Source organism: Typopeltis vanoorti, chromosome 12, assembly GCF_054136105.1.
Source record: "Typopeltis vanoorti isolate ZY-2024b chromosome 12, IOZ_Tvanoo_1.0, whole genome shotgun sequence".
Classification (NCBI taxonomy): Eukaryota; Metazoa; Arthropoda; class Arachnida; order Uropygi; family Thelyphonidae; genus Typopeltis; species Typopeltis vanoorti.
This window is the reverse complement of record NC_143560.1, coordinates 63,849,034-63,870,316: the sequence shown is the minus strand read 5'-3', so window position 1 is coordinate 63,870,316 and position 21,283 is coordinate 63,849,034. Positions and strand designations below refer to the sequence as shown.

Genomic DNA, 21,283 nt, shown 5'->3' with positions numbered 1-21,283 from the left:
ATTATCACTATGCAAAAAGGCAAGGCAAAATGAAAGAATTAATTATTTTGCTGGCACTAATGACCCGAAAAGTTGACATGATGAACTGCACTTAAAGGATTTGGAGTTGTGTCTAGAGAGCTTGTGAGTAAGTACCAAGTCAGGAAAGCTAAAACAATTAGGATGGTTGCAGGTGAGTACATGTGGAGGCACTAATTAGGTATGTAAGGGCAAGAATGGCCAAAAAATGCAGAATCTAGTTTCTCAACTGAATGAGTTAGTCAACTTAGAAAGCAAAGGTGTTGAAGACTTAAGAAGATGCTATAGTTTTTATATACTAAAGCAAGTATCAGGAATAAGAGTGAGGAGTTTGGGGCAGTGGTTAGTGCAACCACATCAAAAGTTACAGGCATTAGTGAGACTGGGCTAACAGCAGAAATAGAATGTGGAGGGCTTAATATTTTCAGGGAGGATACAGAAGAATACTGCTGCTGACAGCAAATGAATTGCAGCCAAAAAAAGAGTATGAGCTAGGCCAGCAGATGGCAGTTATTTTGAGAGCAATCTGATGTGAGATTGAGGTCAACAGGACAAAATATACACTTGGTTGCTGCTACAGACATTGTGGAATGTGGAAGATGTGGAAAACATGCATCAACAAATTACTACAATGAGTGCAGGTCGAGTAATCATTATGAGGGACTAACTATGGAGACAGTGATTGGAAGCAGTACAGATCCTATAACAGAAAGGAAATGGAATTTATATGTCTTCTGAGAGATAATTACTTGAAGCAGCATGTGATGAGAGAAAGGGGGAAACTCAACGTATCAGTGTTGGATATGGTCACAGGATCAGAAGAGCTATCCACAACCAAGGTGGCCACATTGCCTCTGATTGAGGAAAGTGATCATATGATCTTGACCCAGAAGGCAGTAAAACATGGAATTTTATGTCACGTAAGGATATATAAGTGGAGTTGTTTGCTGAGAAAGTAATCATAACAAGCTTATTAGGAAGAAGCCAGAAGCTGTGCCATGGCATAAAAACCTGCAAAAGACGGATGTTACTAGTGTATCATAGATAGTCAAGCAGTATCTGAAAAAAACAATATTAATCTGTATACCCAAAGTCAGATGGATAAATCAGGTAAGAGTTATGTGGATGAGTAATATCATTAAACAAAAAACTAAAAATGTGGTGGAAGGTATATAAGGAGAAAAGAGACCAGCAAGCTCATGAACAGTACAAGGGTCAGACAAGAAAGTTGACCAGCATGGTAAGGAAGACAAAATCAGATTATGAGAAGAAATTAGATAATCAGGCCAATTCTGTTTTTCCCTTTTAGTCGTTTTTGACCGTAGGTGACTTTGTAAGCATTGCCCACAAAGTATTCCTGGTGAGATTTATTTTACAGGTTAGTTCACAATTGCTTTCCCCAAACCAATAATTTTATCTGGGCTCAGAATCGGCATATAGCTGGGATGTATTCATGACTGTAATCCATGTGTGTTCACGGGGTCGGTTTGCCTGTGTGAGATGAAAAACCTGAGTTTCCTGGTGAAAAAAACCCTACCTCTGTATGAGACCAGCTAACTCACATTTAGTCGAAAGAGACCAAATAAAGGTTCCACGCATCACTGATGGGAATCAAATCCAAGTCTTTCTGACCAAATGGAGGCACAATTAGGCCAAAAGAAATCCAAAAGGCTTCTTTTGTTATGCAGCAAGTAAGAGGAAGAATGACTATGGAAGAATAGCCTTCATGAGTGCTAATGGTGATGAGTAAGGGTATATCATCCAAGTGAGATTACTGCTGAGACATATGTGACAGACTGATGTGGGAACAGAGGGGGATGAATTGGAGGTTCTTAAGATATTTCAGAATCTCAATTTAAATATGGTTCTGGGAATAGATAGGATATCAGCTTGTGTTTTACAAGAATGCACAAGGGAACTGGCAATGCCTCTAACTGTTTAAATCTCAGCCTGGGCAAAACTGCAAGGGTATAAGAATATGATATTATGAGGGTCAGCATGGCTTTGTGAAGAGTTGGTGATGCCTTAGTAATCTACTAACTTCTCATAATAGAGTAACAGCGAGTTGGATAAAGGGAATGGATACATGATGATTCTGTTGGATTTTGCAAAAGGTATCTGACAGAATACCACATGGAACTCTGTTATGTTAAAACAAATGGGGGATGGATATAAAACTGGTGATATCAATACAAGGGTGGCTGATGGACAAATACCAAATAGTAGTATATGGAAAAACAGAATTCAGGAGAAAGGCAGCTAGTGGTGTGCCACTAGCTGCCTTTCTCCTGAATCCAGAGGCAAGTATGCCTTTCTCCTGAGAGTCCAGAGGCAAGATGGTGATTGGCCTGTAAAATGCTCCCTATGAGAATAGATGAAAGTTAGTACAAAAGTTGGTTGAAAGGCAAAAAAAGAGGGGATATGATAGAAACATTTAGGTCACATAAAGAATTTTGCAGGACTGATGCAAGAGGAAAATGTTTCAGTACTTGGCTAGAGGGGGGACAGAACAAGAGGTCATTCCTGGAAGTTGAGTATGAGTGTGGTTAGTAAAGGTGTGAGGACTAGATTTTTTGTGTAGTGTGGTGAACAGGATGTCAGTCAGTTGTGAGAGCTTTGTCTGTTAATGTATCCAAGGAGAGGTATGACAGATATTGTGTGGATAGTTTGGCCCAATAATGAGTCTTCGGACTCCATGAAGTCCGAAGACACATCGTTGCCAGTACAACAATAATAATAATATATATAGCTCATATACATTGTCTGCAAACAATGTAGGAAATGGAGGATGTACAAGACTTTCTGATGTTAAATCAGGTGTCCTCCTTAATGATATCTACATCCTGATGCAGTAAAGAGACTTGCATGCACCAATGACCTCAGGAGCTATGCCAGTGGTAGCTAAGCTACTGGTAGGGCCTCCCTAGCTGGACAGGTTGAGAGGTAGGGGCATACTAAGAGATACGCTGGTCCTCCAGGTTGGGGGTTTTGTGTAAAGCTGGTTACCTTATCAAGTAAAAAATTTCTGTAACTCAGATGCTTGAAATGAAAAATTTATCGGACCCACACAACAGAAAACAACCAAATAAGAATAATAGTAACCGATTATGAATCTCAAACATTTTAAAAGTAGCCACATGGAATGTGCAAAGCATAACAACAAAGCAATTAGAATTAGTAAAACAACTAAAAACTAAAAATATTAATATAACTGTGATAACAGAAAAAAGAAATTAAAGGGAAAAAAAGATACAGATGGTTTTACTATGCTATACAGTGGAGTGGACCAACATATCAGACCTTCTAGTTGAGGGGCCATTTTAATTGATAATAAATGGAAAAGGGGTGCTTAAAGGTCAAAGCTGTATAACTGAGAGGACACCTCCACACAGCCTTTAATGGAATGCAGGGAACTGAACAGGGCTTCTGACCTAATGTCCAATCCTCACCTTCTCATGGTGTACCCTGTTAGTTATCTACAAGGATACTGAACAAATGAGGACGGGCTGGGATTTAGCCAACCAAGTTGAATTCTTATTGGTTCAAACCAAAATATAAAATGATGGTACAACATGTCAAAATTTCATGCTGGCTGGGGAGTCGCCCGGTTAAACAAGGCCCCGTTGTTTTCGCCAGGGAACCATGGCGAACAGCGAAAAGTCAGCTACTGGAACAAATGTGAAAGCACACTACAACTCAACATCACGAGAATTAAAAATCGGTACTATCAACATAAGAAGCCTGAATGGCAAAGAAATGGAGCAAGCTGAGGAATTAGTTAAGTACCAGATTGACATAATAGGGGTGACTGAAACAAAAAAAGACAAAAACCGATGAGATCTTTCTGAGCAATAAATACAAATTGTTATATTCAGGCAATGACAATCAAGGAAAAGCAGGAGTAGCCATAGTATTCAACACTAAGTACGAGGCTAATCTTCTTGAATGGCAGACAGTCTCAAGTAGAGTGATGTGGGCAAATATCAGAATGGGGAACTGGACAATGAGATTTGTTTGTGCCTATGGTCCTACAGAAGGTTCTACTAAGGTAGAAGTGAAGGAATTTTTTGAGGCTCTAGAGAAAAGCTACTGACACAATGAAAAAGGAAAAGTTGTTCCTTGTCAGGGATCTAAATAGCAGATTACGAAGTGATTGTCAGATATACAAAAACATTTTGGGAAAATTTGGAGAAAACAGCAAAGCTAACAATAATGTCAAATACCTGTTGGATTTCTGCTCAGGACATGGACTGGTTATTACTAACACCATGTTCAAACATAAAAATGTGCACAAATTCACACGGAGAGAAGAGGCAAGGAATAAGAAATGTCTCAATGACTATGTTATTGTTGATAGTGATGTTTTCTCCTTGGTGCAGGACATCAGAGTGTACAGAGGATTTGAAATTGGAAGCGGTCACTATTTAGTCTGGAGCAGGATAATTTTGAATTTCATATTAAAAAAAAAGAATGACATGTAAGAAAGTCTTAAACCGAATAAAAGTTGAGCAGCTCTCAGATGTGAACAGTACACTAAAATACACAAAGATTATTGAACAAAAAATGAAAGAGTTTGAGAATAATAACCAAACCTTGGAGATTCAGTGGCAAACATTGAAGCAAACCCTGATTGATTCAGCCAGAGAGGTATGTGGTGAGGTTGTCTGCAAGGATAGAAAAATCAGAACTCCATGGTGGACACAGGAAGTTAAAGAGGCAGTGAAGGAAAAGAAGAAATCATATCAAAAGTTCCTGGCAAATAAGTCAGCTTTTGCTCTTAGAGAATACAGAGACAAATGTAAAAAAGCGAAAAACTGTGTAAAACTAGCTAAACAAAAGTCATGGGAGTACTTTGGCAAGAACATAGAAAATAAATATCAAGAAGGTGGCAAAATATTCTGGAGGTTGTTGAAGAAGCTTAGAAATGGAGGAAAGAATACTGTAAAAGGAGTTAAAGATGATAAAGGTTACATGAAAACAGGAGAAAAAGATATTCTTGAAGTATGGAGTAATTACTTCGAAAAATTGCTAAACGAAACAAGCAGTGATAGCACAGTGGCAAAAAACACTCAACAGGCATACAGTCAGGAATACATATCCATACTTGAAGTAGAAAAAGCCATCAAAGGATTGAAATGTAGAAAGGCAGCAGGAGTAGATGATATTCGACCAGAAATGCTGAAGTATGGTGGTATAAAAGCCTTACAGTGGCTGCACTGCATAGTTCAGAAGGCCTGGACAGAGGGAAGAATTCCTGATGATTAGAGTAGATATATGGGTACTATTAGAGCTCTAATAGTACCCATATATATAAAAAGGGAAATAAAACAGAATGTGAGAATTACAGAGGTATTACCCTACTGAGTGTTCCAGGAAAGATTTATGCCTGAATACTTGAGAAACGGTTGAGATGGATTGCGGAAGAGAAGCTTGGTGAAGAACAAGCTGGATTCAGGCCAAATAGAGGCTGTCAGGATCAGATCTTCACTTTACGACAAATAGTCGAGAAAGCATATGAATATAACAAAGATCTGTATTTAAGTTTTGTCGATCTGGAAAAGACATATGACATGGTGCTAAGAGAGAAGCTATTCAATACGCTACAGTTATATGGTGTCAATGGGGCATTATATCAAGCAATACTTAAGTCTGTATTTGAGTTGTAAGTCGGCAATTAGAATTGAAGGATGTATAGGAAGATGGTTTAATGTTAAATCTGATGTGAGACAAGGATGTACATTATCCTTTCTGTTATTCATTATCTATATGGATCACATTATGAAGGAAAGTGGTATTAAACATGATATCAAAATTGCAGATGTTAATGTCAGCTCTTTGCTTTATGCAGATGATGTTATACTTCTAAATAAATCCACTGCAAGTTTGCAATATTCTCTGACTAAATTGAATAACTGTTGTAATAGACATGGTATGAAGGTCAGCAATAAAAAGACAAAGACAATGAAAATAGGTAGAATGGTTGAAAATGTTAACTGTGTTTTGAACGGAGAACCTGTGGAACAAGTCAAATATTTCAGCTACTTAGGCATGATTTTTAGTGAAGATGGTAAATTAAATATGGAAATAGACAACAAAATCAAAAGGTTGGTAATAGGAAGTCAATTGAATAAATTCATATGGAATAAGAGAGCAATTAGTCGGAACACTAAATTAGCTGTATACAAGACAGAATTCAAACCAGTTTTAACTTATGGATCTGAGAGCTGGGTCAGAAGTAAAACACTTGACCAAAGACTAGAGACCACAGATATGAGAGTCCTGAGAAAGATTAGTGGTGTGAACAGATGGCATCAATGGCAATATCATATTAAAAACGAAGATATTAGAAAAGAGTTTGACACTGTGCGCATCCAGGAATGCATTAGGAGAGCTAATCTCAGGTGGTATGGTCACTTAAATAGAATGGGCGAAGAAAGATTAGCAAAACAAGTGTTCTTTGCCAGGTTGGTAGGAAAACGACCCAGAGGAAGACCAAGATAGAGGTGGATTGATACGGTACAAAGTGCCTTAGATGATAGAACATAAGATCTGATAATGATGGAGTCTTGACAAGAAACAGACCGATTTCATGTAGTACTATCATATCCTGTACACCCTTTGAGGGTATATGTCAGGAATTTGATGATGATAAATGGAAAAATAGAATATGAAAATACAATTTTGTACATGATCAATTTGAATGTTCTTTAATAATTTCCAGTATTTATGTGTGTGTGCTGCAAGTGAGTACAATCAGGCCTTAAAAAGGAAACAAAAGTAGAAAAAGTGAAACCATGTATAAATGCACGAAAATTGATCTAGAAATGAAAAGTATAAAAAAAAAAAATTTAACTAGTACTTATCTCATAATTATAGTTTAAAAAATTCTGTAACAGTTACAAAGTTTTCTAAGTAGAATTTTGTGTCACAGCAAGCATTAAAAACATTTTTACCTTTAGTTCCCTTTGCTGTGTGTGCACACAACATTCTTGAACATGATGTTTCCATAATGTAATATTTTTTCATGATGAAAATTTCTAGTAATGCCATTAAAGGTATTTTTAATGCCAATATGAAGATGGACAAAAAGAAGCTACTGTTCAGTCATTTCTAGATAATTTCATATAGAAGGCTGAACAGCCACATTAAACTTTTTTCCCCTACGATTTATACTTTATTATATTATTCTGCATTAATAATCACATACTGAAATCTAATTCGTATATGTACTCTATGAATGAAACTAACAGAAATAACCTTTGGAGCATGTTAATGTGCTACCACATACAGGTCTGCTACAAGAACATTAGAATTACTGATAAGTCAGGTCATGCCAGTCATAACCATACCTATTAGACAATGGAATTCAATGAAATAAAACTAAGATTTTATACAAGAGCTGATTTTTATTAGAAAGATTATATAAAGAATGCTGTGAAACCCACATTCATCATCCTAATCTGAACAGAAATAACTTATTAACTTTTCCTAATTTTGGAATATTATCTTAATACTCCTCATGACTGTGTTAAATAATTTATTAACTGATAATAATTTCAATATCCTTTCCTTACATTCTAATAGTACTATGGTAGTAATTCTTTATGTTAGATGCACACACATTTAAGATATACAGATGAAAACTTTTTTTTTCAAGTTTTCTACCAGTAGACGAAAAAAACAAATCTCCTTCCCAAATAAAAGGTATTTTCATATGAGTTTTCATAGTCTTGAAATATGGTAAAAAAATTCCAACAGGATGTGTTGTTTAAAACATTTTTTTCTCATATTTCCTTCGCATTTTGGGTCACTTCCAGCAATTACAGTATGAATTCAATAATTCCCTTTTTGACACACAGAAGAGTAAAGAGACAAACTGAAAAATATATCATGTGGCATATCACACTTTCAACAAAACTTTTTAAAATATTTAAAACTGATGGCAGCAGGTGGAAGTTCCAATTCTCATAGTTCAAATCTCGAGGAGTAAAAAAGATAATATTTAGAATGCAGTGCAATTTCTCTACCATATGATCACCTTTGGAAGAAATTAGTTAAAACTTTGGTAGATTATGGGGTAAATGGTTTCTCACATTTTAAATGAACCAGGCAATTATCCATAGCTCAAAAAGATAAATATTTTGAAATAAGACATGTATTACCGACATCTGATATAGCTTCTGAAAAATCTTTCAAAAAGGATTGACTTTTATGGGCAGCTTTTAATAGCAAGTGATGAGGAGATAAACTACAAATAGCACTTAGGATACTATTATTACTGTACATGAAAAAAATTTTAGAATTAAATAATACCAGAAATCAGAGAAGAAGAAAAACAGCAGTATAACAAATACACTTATGAAATTTAAATATCATTTACTGTTATGAATTTAAATGCCAGTGAGATCCTCAGAAAATATCACTATATACAGATTTTTAAGTGATACAATTTGGAAGAATCCCCCACCCCAAAGTTTCTTATCTGAAAATTACTACTTCCAAATTATACAATCAAAAATTTACACAATGTTAAAATGATTTAAAGCCATTACTGGCTTATGCTTAGCACTTCACATCAGTTTTTAAGTATTTTTAGTTTTGTATTCTTTATAAACAGAATGTCTTTTGGAAGAATTGTATACTTACAATAAGGTTACAGTTTCATGCTTCACTGAATCACAGCATTGAAATGATGCAGAAAGAAATTAATATGTATGCATAATATATTAAACCTAGGGTTATGTTATAACATATATTTCTAAGCAATAATAAATAAGTGAAAAGGTGCTTTTATAGTCCACGAGACCAACATTTCTGCTGCAACTAATCGCTTTTTCTCTCTCTCTCTCTCTCTCCATAAAATAGTGTTTTGTTAGTAATTAATGAACATTATAGCTAAACATAAAGCTTTCTAATACAGACCAAATCTTAGGCTTCCAATCAGAATGCATAAATTAAACTGCCCAGATAAACATATTTATCTGTTTGCAAACAGACTGTTATTCCTTTGTGGATTTTAACCCAGCATAAAAGGTACAAATATGCTATTAATTAAGTAAAGCTTTATTAAAAGGAGCTGCTAAGCAAATGATTATCTACTACTCAACATCTCAATTCAATACAGTTTTGTTTAATCATCATCCTCCTGACTAAGGTTGAGGCTAACAACATCTTTTCAGTTTATGAGGTTTTCTATCAATTTCCTTCTTGGTCTTCTTATCAGTGTATCTTTCCTTTTGCTGCTCCATTTTGGAGAATTTGAGGAAATCTTGTGGCAAGCATTCTGTGTACACATCCTTACCATGGTAACTGTTTTTCTTTGATTCTTACTATTACTGGAGTATGGTAATGTAAGTCTTCATTGCTCTTCTGATTAGTTTTCATTTCACAGTCCATGTTGTTTAATTAATTTTCCTTCACTATTTTTTTTCAAACCTATCAATCTTTGTTCTTCCTTTTGTTGGGGGAAAGATGTGTATATCTTCAGATATTTGTAAGTTTGGACACAGCAGACTACTTGAGATTCTGTGCTTAATATATTCTTCATAATTAACTTGCCCATGATTAAGGTGCCTAAGTAATTAAATTTTTTTTATCCGTTCCAGTTCATTTTCTTCCACTTCCAATTTAAGTTCTTCTCTGTTTCTACCTACTGTATATACGTTTGGTTTAATCTGTACATAATCCTTGCTGTTTTTATGTTCGTTACTCAATCATATAAGTTTTTCTTATTGTCTGTGAATAATCCTATATCCTCAGAGTTTCAGATGATGCAATTTTTGTCTATTTATAGATATTACCATGATTTCTGGGATAGACTCTTTTACTGTTTTCACCAGGCAACATATATTAAACAAATATAATGATAGAGGACATTCATGCACACATGTCTCAAATGATATTTCAGAACCTTCAAATGCTCCAAATAAAAGTTGGAGCTTTTGAAGCTTCAAAATCTATTGTTGATCTCTCTCTCTCTCTCATCTAAATGCTATCTGCTCGTCTCCTAAATGTTGCTAATAAGTGGCTTTAATTCTGCTTTGCATAATTTATATAAATAATTTATATGTCTGGCTTAATTAAGTTACTGGTCTATTTGTATACCCATCTACATAAAAATAATACCCATACATAAAAAGGGCCTTTTTTATGTTTGGAAATTACTTTTCTCAATTACCAACATATTTTTAAGGATATCCATGGAAGTGTTATGACTACTTAAATCACAGTAGTTAAGAAAATACTTCTGATGATGCATTGCATCTGCAAATTTTTGTTTGCAGTCAAATGAAATGATTTCATGAAAAACTGATTAATGGTGTCAACTGACTGGAATAAAAGAGAGAGAACAATCCCAAAACATGAACATCTACCTGACAAATCAGAATAATTACCTATGTTACATGTTATATTTTTAATTTTCCCTCACCACCAGTATTTTTAAATTTCCATAGATTTTTAATTTTCTTTATTTTTGTTTTGGACTATGAAAAAATGTGCTTAAATTAGTTAGTATTTGAAAGTTATTTTTTAATAGCAGGCACAAAATACTTTGGAAATTTTTCCTTAGGTTTGGCTGTAAAAAAAGATTTGATACACGAAGTGCACCTCTAAAGGCAAGCTTATATGCAACAGAAGGTCAGACAAAATATCTTTATTATTCTACAAATACCTCCTGGCCTGGAGTCAAATACTAATTATTCATTACCATCTTTTTCAAATATTAATAATCACTTTTTATATAGAAGTAAGCTGAACTAAAATAACACATGATGTGTAATGTAATAGAAGAAAAATCATGACTTTGTGGATAAAAGATTTTAAAAACTACATTTTCTCCACTTCTAAATAGCATTGAGCAAGTGTTGATATATGGCAGTATGGTCAGTTTCACAAAAACCGTTTGCTTTTTGTGAAACTGACCAGATTTACTATTCGTTATATTGTATTTCTTAAAATACAAACTACAACAAGCACTGAGTTTTAAATGCAAACTGTGCTAATATTAGTTCCAGTTTACTATTGTAATATCAATAGTGAACTGGAATTAATATCAAATTCAGCCTTTCTAGGAAGGAAAAAACCATATCCATTCCATCGAACAGTGATGTTTAAAAAAGCTTAATATTGAAATTGTTTTACTCATTACATGTTTTGGAACATGTGTGCTTCTAACACTTTCAGTCAAGCAACTAATTATATATTATGTAAAAGACTGGTTTGGCATACTAGATTTTCACCACCACCACTACATCCAATGGTTTTCCTCGTATAAACAACCTAGGCATCTTGTCAACATCTGTGCTTCTAATTCACTTCTGAACTACAGCTGTCCTTGTAGGAAATAAATACTGCACTTGGCTTGCATAGATCGTGAAGCAGGTTGGTCATTAAAAGGTTTATGTTTAGGCCAACAGCTGTGGCCTTATACTACAGCTTATTTGTGAGGTCATGCAAGTGCTGCTACGACCAATTTTTAAGTTGTTTAATTAAATACTCCCAGTTAGGTAAACCGAATGTATGTATTCAAATCTATTATATGTATCACAGTTTTGGCTATCTTGAAAATAATTCTTTTATTCTAATTAGATAACTTTTAAATTAGTTAAAATGTTATATAAAAGTCTTGTTAAAGATATGTTAAAGGTTTGGTCTGCATTTGTGATAATTTTCAAGCTTTGTTAAGATGCATTTCCAGTGGCATAGGAATGCTTCGACAATGGGACATTTGTCAAGGACAATAAAAATCTGGATATGCTGCGGTGTATTCCATACTCAGATCCTTTAATGCAGCAATTATAGGAATGATTCAGAATGAGTAGTAGTAATCTCAGCCATGTTGTGTGTTGTTATTAATGGAAGGTGGGATAGTGGTTAACAGTTTGCTGGCATAAACTTTGCAGTCGGTGAACACGATATGAGAAAAGACATTCATTACATAAAAAGCAAGAAAAAAAAAATTGTGCCTCTAAATTTTGATTAAGTTGTTGTGATTAACAATAACATAACTAACTGTAAGCATGATGACAAGACATACTGAAATGTTCTAAGAAAACTTTCATATATTTCAATAAATGTTATTTGAAACCAGCAACCAGGATGTTTTTCATATATATTTAACATAATTATTTTCTGTTCAAGTATTTGAAAACAGCACAACAATTTTCTGCAATATTTTCAGTAAAATGATAAAACCTGAATAAAATACCTTGTCCGTTGAACTGATTGGAAGAATAAACAATAATAAAAGATTGCAAATAATAATTAAATGCATTGCTAAAATTGATCTCATATTTTGAAATAGATGTAATTTATTTTATTTTCACAAGAGATATAAAAATTTCACATTTGAAATTTTATCTCTTGTGAACACACGAAATAAATAAAATGTGAAGTAGAACATTTTTATCATTGAAATATCATAAGGACATGTATATCCCTTTGCAGATTAATAGTCAGCCCTATGGTGAGCTGACTTTGGGGATTAATAGTCAGTCCCATTGGACATGATTCATAGAACCATTTAATGTTATAAGAAACCAGTTGGAGAGTAGTATATTTTCATAGAAAACATTCCATATCACAGGACACTGGTTATGGAGTAGTATACTCGATAACCGGTTTGACCAGGGAGATTAATGGTCAAACATACAATGGATTAACTGGCTGTTTCTTAGGAAACATTTTCATATGTCAGAAAGCAGTATACAAGCAGTATATAAGGCATCAAATTTTCTCTTCAACATAGTGCTATTCTCCTTTTAATTTTTAGTTTTATTGAAAGTAATAGAGGAATAGCATCAACACTGGCAAGAAGGAAAGAAAGCTGGTGATATTAAACATTCAATATTTAAAAAAGGTCAAAGTAGAAGTGCCCAGATCTCAGATTTCAATACTGTGGCAAGTAAGAAAAGTCTTTAATTTTTTATTTTTTTTATCTGCAAGAACAAAGATCATTGATGAAGTGGTGAAGAAATGGTATCAGCATGAGAAAAGAAGATTCTCATGCCAGTTTGACTAATTAGAGAAAAAGCAAAATACTTCCATGAGAAAACGAATGCACATTCAAATTGATTGTATAGTAAAGGATGTTGTACAGGCTTAAGTAGCAGAATGGGATCATGTGCAGTGGAGAGAAGCAATCATCAGATTTCAAGACTGCATAAGATTTTGTGAAAGCTTGCCAAGAAAATGTTCATGATAACAAGAGTATAACACAGATGACATCAGCTTTGGCAGATGTTGCCCACATCAACTATGGTGCATGGCAGTGAACACTATTCATCAGCCAGATATAAAAAAAGTAAAGAGCAGGTTACTATATTGTGTTGTGCCAATGCTGCTGGAACTTACAGATGCAAATCCCTTGTGATTTCAAAAAAACTGTCATCCAAGCACTTCTGGGAGCGTCCCTTCCCGTCATCTATAGGTGCCAGAAAATGCATGAATAAGGAAGCAGATATTGCAGAAATAACTCGTGCATTATTTTGTAGCCAAAGTAATCAGAAAGTCCATCATAAATTACACTAAAGTACACTAAAGGGGTGTATAGGTTTTGATAGTACTACATGAAAAATTTACATCATTACTAACTTCCAATCTACAATTTTCCTCCAAATCAGTCTGTTACTTGTCAAGACTCCAACATTATCAGATCTTATATTTTTATCGTCTAAGGCAATTTGTACCGTATCAATCCACCTATATCTTGATCTTTCTCTGGGTCTTTTCCTTGCCAACCTGGCAAAGAACACTTGTTTTGCTAATCTTACCTCTCCCATTATGTTTAAACGACCATACCACTTAAGATTAGCTCTACTAACACATTCCTAAATGCCAACAGTGGCAAGTTCTCTCCTAATATCCTCGTTTTTAATATGATATTGCCGTTGATGCCATCCATTCATGCCTCTAATCTTTCTCAGGACTCTCATATCTGTGGTCTCTAGTCTTTGGTCAAGTGTTTTACTTATGACCCAGCTCTCAGATCCATAAATTAAAACTGGTTTGAATTCTGTCTTGTATACAGCTAATTTAGTGTTCCGATTAATTGCTCTCTTATTCCATATGAATTTATTCAATTGACTTCCTATTACCAACCTTTTGATTCTGTTGTCTATTTCCATATTTAATTTACCATCTTCACTAAAAATCGTGCCTAAGTAACTGAAATGTTTTACTTGTTCCACAGGTTCTGCATTCACAATGCAGTTGATATTTTCAACGATTCTGCCTATTTTCATTGTCTTTGTATTGCTGATCTTCATACCATATCTATTACAACAGTTATTCAATTTAGTCAGGGACTCTTGCAGACTTGTAGCAGATTTATTTTGAAGTATAACATCATCCGCATAAAGCAAAGAGCTGACATTAACATCTCCAATTTTGATATCGGGTTTAATACCACTTTCCTTCATAATGTGATCCATATAGATAATGAATAACAGAGGGGTTAATGAACATCCTTGTCACCAGATTTAACATTAAACCATCTTCCTGTACTTCCTTCAATTCTAACTGCTGACTTACAACTCAAATAAAGACTAAGTATCGCTTGATATAATTCCACATTGACATCATATAACTGTAGTGCATTGAATAGCTTCTCTGTTGGTACCTTGCCATATGCCTATTCCAGATCGACAAAACTTAAATACAGATCTTTGTTATATTCCCATGATTTCTCAACTATTTGTCATAAAGTGAAGATCTCATCCTGACAGCCTCTATTTGGCCTGAATCCAGCTTGTTCTTCACCAAGCTTTTCTTCCGCTATTCTTCTCAACTGTTTCTCAAGTATACTTGCATAAATCTTACCAGGAACACTCAGTAGGGAAACACTTCTGTAATTCTCACATTCAGTTTTATTTCCCTTTTTATATATAGGTACCATGAGAGCTCTACTCCAATTATCAGGAATTGGTCCCTCTGTCCAGTACTTCTAAACTATGCAGTGCAGCCACTGTAAGACTTTTATACCACCATACTTCAGCATTTCTGGTCGAATATCATCTACTCCTGCTGCCTTTCCACATTTCAAGCCTTCGATGGCTTTTTCTACTTCAAGTATGGATATGTATTCTTGACTGTATGCCTATTGAGTGCTTTTCACCACTGTGCTATCACTGCTTGTTTCATTGAGCAATTTTTTGAAGTAATTACTCCATATTTCAAGAATATCTTTTTCTCCCATTTTCATGTCACCTTTATCATCACTAACTCCTCTTACAGCACTCTTTCCTCCATTTCTAAGCTTCTTCAACAACCTCCAGAATATTTTGCCACCATTTTTGATATTTATTTTCTGTGTTCTTGCCAAAGTCCTCCCATGACTTTTGTTTAGCCAGTTTTACACACTGTTTAGCTTTCTTACATTTGTCTCTGTATTCTCTAAGAGCACAAGCAGACTAATTTGTTAGGAACTTTTGATATGATTTCTTCTTTTCCTTCACTGCCTCTTTAACTTCCTGTGTCCACCATCGAGTTCCGATTTTTCTATCCTTGCAGACAATCTCACCACATGCTTCTCTGGGTGAATCAATCAGGGTTTTCTTCAAGACTTGGCATTGAATCTCCAAGGTTTGGTTCCTGTTCTCGAACTCTTTCATTTTTCTTCAATAATCTTTGTGTATTTTAGTCTACAGTTCACATCTGAGAGCTGCTTAACTTTTTGCTTTAAAACTTTCTTACATGTTATTCTTTTCAATATGAAATTCAATTTTATCCTGCTACATAAGACTAAATAGTGATCACTTCCAATTTCAAATCCTCTGTACACTCTGGTGTCCTGCACCAGGGAGAAAACATCACTATCAACAATAACATAGTCAATGAGATTTTCTTATTCCTTGCCTCTTCTCTCCATGTGAATTTGTGCACATTTTTATGTTGGAACATGGTGTTAGTAATAACCAGTCCATGTCCTGAGCAGAAATCCAACAGGTATTTGCCATTATTATTAGCTTTGCTCTTTCCTCCAAATTTTCTCAAAATATTTTTGTATGTCTCACAATAATTTCCTACTCTGCTATTTAGATCCCCAACAAGGACCAACTTTTCCTTTCTCATTGTGTCAGTTGCTTTCTCTAAAGCATCAAAAAATTCCTCCACTTCTACCTTAGTATAACCTTCTGTGGGACCGTAGGCACAAATAAGTCTCATTGTTCAGTTCCCCATTCTCATATTTGCCCACATCACTCTACTTGAGACTGCCTGCTATTCAAGAAGATTAGCCTCGTACTTAGTGTTGAATACTATGGCTACTCCTTCTTTTCCTTGATTGTCATTGCCTAATATATCATTTTGTATTTATTGCTCAGAAAGATCTTTGTCTTTTTTGTTTCAGTCACCCCTGTTATGTCGATCTGGTACTTATCTGATTCCTCAGCTAGCTCCATTTCTTTGCCATTCAGGCTTCTTATGTTGATAGTACTGATCTTTAACTCTGGTGATGTTGAGTTGTGGTGTGTTTTCAGATTTGTTCAAGTAGCTGACTTTTCGCTGTTTGTCCTGGTTCCTTGGCAAAAAAAAACAGAGGCCTTGTTTAACTGGGCGATGCCTCAGCCAGCATGAAATTTTGTCATGTTGTACCATCATTTTGTATACTGGTTTAAGCCAATAAGAATACAATTTGGTCGGCTAAATCCCAAATTGCCAGCTCATCCTTATTCGTTCAGTATCCAGGTAGTTACCCAACAGGGTGCACCACGAGAAGGTGAGGATTGGACATTAGGTCAGAAGCCCTGGTCGGTTCTCCGCATTCCTTTAAAGGCTATGTGGAGGTCTCCTCTCAGTTATACAGCTTTGACCTTTTAGCACCCTTACATAATAAGTTGACATTATTCATAATCTCCTATCAACAATTTTCCTTCAAATTAGTCTATTACTTGTCAACTCTAATAGCGTCATATCTAACATTTCATTCCTCTAAGGTACTCTGACCAAATCAATCCACTTAGACCTTGATCTTCCTTCATTTTTCCTGCCATCTTGGCAACAGACACTTTTTTTGCTAGCCTTGCCTCTCCCATTCTATTTAGGTGACCATACCAACTTAGATTAGCTCTGCTAACACATTCTTGAATGCTAACAATGTCAAATTCTTTCCTAAAATCCTCACTTTTAATATCATTCTACCATTGATACTATCTGTTCAGGTCCCTAATTTTTCTAAGAACTCATATCTGCAGTCATTAATCTTTGATAAAGTGCTTTATTTCTAATCCAACTCTTTAAGCTATCCAACTCTTCTAATCTAAATCTTTAAGCTATCAGATCCATAGCTTAAAACTTGTTTGAACACTGTCTTGTTTAGTCTTTTGGCTAATTTCTCTCTTATTCTATATAAATTTATTCAAGTGGCTCCCTACCATACCAGCTTTGCTTATTCTGTTGTCTATTTCCAGATTTAACGTGCCATCTTCACTAAAAATTGGGCCTAAATAGCTGAATTATTTGTTTTATATGCTCTCCTATGGTCTAATTATTAGATAATAGTCTATCACATCCAAAAATTAAAAATGTTGCCAGGATAAATATTTCTGTTACCAAACTGTAGTGCTGCTATTCAACCAGTTGATCAATGATTAATCAGAAGCTTGAAATATTAGTACAGAAAGATTTAAGAAATCTTGTTGATTTTGAAAGGATACTCCAGGAATTTTGTGTAAAATATACAATAAAGGCAGAAATAGGGAGTTCATGGAAAAGCATAACCAACTATAAGCTAAAGCATGCTTGGAAAAGAATTTGGTCCATATCAGCAATGTTTGATTCAGAAGACGATGATAAATTTGAGGATTTAAAGAAAAAGAGATTTCCAAAAAACAAAGACAAGAATTACTCACTAAGTTAAGAAGATAAGTGCTCCAGAGATAAGAGGCACTGTAATCTAGGAATTCATATTTACGAATTTAGGGACACAAAACACACATGTTGAAATGATTATTTTACTTATTATTAATAAAATAACACTTGATGTTTCAACCCCTATATTGAGGTCATCATCAGAAAAATACATGTGTATACGAAGACAAGCTACATGCTCTTGCACTCTACAAAGGTAAATTGAATCTACGCTGTTAATTGATCTTTTACTTAGCCTGACCTCTAGTGGTAAAAAAAATTTTTTTTTTTAATAAAAATAAATGAATAAAATAAGCCCTGCTAAAGTCCTCCAATACTAAGCTTTTCTTCAGGACTCCTACAGTTCAGGTTGCTATACTAAGATTTTCTTCTGGACTTGTACCGTTCAGGTTGTACAACCTGAACGGTACAAGTGGTGGTGAGAGAAAAAAACTGCAATTAATTGCTTGATGTGATAGCAAAAACAAGAAAATGCCACAAAAATAAAGTGAACAAGAAGTCACGAAGCTCTAACCTAACAACTTGCAAATACACCGATTCATTGACCATATTTTATAATTTTAATTACCTTTAAAATTATCGAAATCTTTTATTATTTTGTCCACTCTCTTTATTAAGCTAGCAGATGCATTGAGTGAAATTTTCCTAATAGACCATTGTCTGCTTACTGTAACTATTTTTTTTGGATGGAAGGGAGTTAGAATTATCCATTTGATTGAAAGGAAGTAAGATATAAACAGTTCAGGAAAGCAATGGCTTTCCATTAGAAACAGATAAAGCAAGTGAAACGACCATTTTTGTTTACAGTTTGCTGCGATCACTTTTCTCCCCTTCAGGAATTTTCTAATGCCTACCGTCTTTTGTTTGCTTGTGAGAAAGCCATCATGCTGAAAATGTTTTTTTTTTCCCAAACTGATGAAACTAAAAAGCTTCAGTGAATATTTCATTTAATAATAAAACAAAAAAGCATTCACTTTCCCCACCCCAAAAGTAGTGCTTTCCTGCAGTGCACATGAAGCATACCTTCGAGTTAGCAATCTTTCAAGATTTCTTCACAGAACAAAAGAAACGCTTTCCCACTGAGGTTGGATAAATGGTAATTACTGTATATGAGTTATGCGAAGGTCAAGTGTCAGTTTTTAAGATTATAAATAAAATAAATTCAGATGCCCTTGAGTAGTCAATATGTAATCAAGAAAATTAATGTAACTTATATTACACAATGTGACAAATCAGTATCTTTTTATGTTACTACAAAATTAGCACAGACATGTATTACAAATATCAATCAAAATACTTGTATAACTACATACCATTGCATTCACATTTATTCTACCAGTTTCAAGCAGAACTTTACATAATGCCCTTGAGTAGTCAATATGTAATCAAGAAAATTACTGTAACTTATATTACACAAGGTGACAAATCAGTATCTATTTATGTTACTACAAAATTAGCACAGACATGTATTACAAATATCAATCAAAATACTTGTATAACTACATACCATTGCATTCACATTTATTCTACCAGTTTCAAGCAGAACTTTACATAATGCAAGGTTTCCACTCCTGGCTGCAATATGAAGACATGACATTCCATCTTCACCCTAAAATATAATGATGAAATTTTAAATAATAGGTGGGTTTTGTGAGAGCAAAGCATCAACATTATTACTATTTTGTAGAAGCAAAATAATAGGAAAAGGTATTCAAGGATGAAGCATACATAACATTACAGAATAGAAAAAGTTGTACTAAAAGGAAAAGATTACTAAATAAGTTCAAATTTACTAGATTAATTACATCAAAACCTTAAGAATGGTTTGCTGCCCAGTAATAACAATATGCACTAATATTATAAAAGATAAAACCTCAATCTTGAATAAAAATTAAACAAGAAAGCAATCATTTCACACAAAAGTAACTGAATAAAAATTAAAAGAAAATAATAACTAACACTAATGAATTACTATATCATAAACAAAATTATACAGGAGTTGGTGGTTATTCACTATAGTGTTTCATTTTACCATTATAAACAACACCAGAAAAACAATAGAAATAAATAATTTACTGAGTTGCTAATATTTCACTAGATTTCAAAGCATCATGTTCAGAGCACAAATTACAACTATAGTAAGGCACAGAGAGAGAGAGAGAGAGAGAGAGAGAGAGAGAGAACACTGAAACTGTTACAGAAACAGTTCAAACGTAACTGAAAAGGAACTAATTCTATCAGCTGTTGCATATACATACTCTCTAGGAGCTGAATAAAAAACAAATAGAAGTCAAGCTAAATGTAGTCTTAAAATGATTGTCTCCTAGATCTTAGACAAATTAATGTGGACATATGTACTGAGGTTTCGTGCTACTTTCAAACCACAAATTTGGCTAACTACCATCATCAATTCTATGAAGGATAAGCCTCATCGTCTTGCAGGTCATCTTGACCTGAAACTGAGCTACTTTAGACAGACCAGCAGATCTATTAGCATCCACCTTGAAGAACCTAAGAACAATGAACAATATTTGCAATTATCCGTATGGTAAATCAGGATTGACTAAGGTTTTTCTAGGTCTCCAAGCACTCAGACTAGGAATGTGTTTTTAATGTTTACTCAAACTTAACACTCAATCTAAAACTAGAGTCTTAATTAAAATTTTAACTATCACAAAAAAAAAAAAAAAAAAAAAAAAAATTGAATTTCACTAATTTTTACTACTTGCATTTCTCGTTTACTATTAGAAATGGTCAGAAATCACATGAGTACTTTCATCTCTTGCCTCAAGACTGGCCACATAAGACCAATCAAGTTTACCAATGGCAAAAAAGTCTTTCCCATCTGCAAAAATCTGTAGCATTGAGGAAGCATCACCATTGCATTTACTGACTTGTATGAATATTTCTGGTGTAATAATACCACGGTATTATTACACCAGAAATACAGTACTCATTCGTCTATTTCGATGTTTTTTCAATAGCCTCCTGAATATTTTGCCATCCTGATTTTTATTTTCTATGTTCTTATCAAATTTTTCTATGACTTTTGTTTAGCTAGTTTTACAGATGTTTCACTTTCTTGGATTTTTCTCTGTATTCTCTAAGAGCACAAGCTAACTTAGTCGACAGAACTTTTGGTAAGCTTTTTTTTCTCCTTAAATTCAATCAATATTTTCTTTAAGACTTGTCACTGAACCTCCAACGTTTGGTTCTTGTGTTCGACCTCTTTCACTTTTTTTCTTGAATAATGTTGGTGATTTGAGTCTGCAGTTCCCCTCTGAAAGTTGCTCAATTGTAATTTATTTTAAAACTTTATTACACTCTTCTTTTCAATATGAAATTCAATTTTATTCTGCTCAAGACAAAATGGTGATCACTTCCACTTTCAAATCCT

General features: G+C 34.2%; 1 protein-coding gene across 3 annotated transcripts in view; it reads right to left on the bottom strand.

Moving 5' to 3' along the window:
• The window catches only part of LOC150100846 (histone-lysine N-methyltransferase EHMT1-like), a 416,509-nt gene that overhangs the window by 197,590 nt on the left and 197,636 nt on the right, over window positions 1-21,283 (bottom strand). For all 3 annotated transcript variants that reach the window (XM_090401402.1, XM_090401404.1, XM_090401403.1), the window contains exon 13: window positions 19,394-19,495. In XM_090401402.1, coding sequence (XP_090257528.1) covers window positions 19,394-19,495 — 102 coding nt within the window. The remainder of the gene's footprint in view (window positions 1-19,393; window positions 19,496-21,283) is intronic.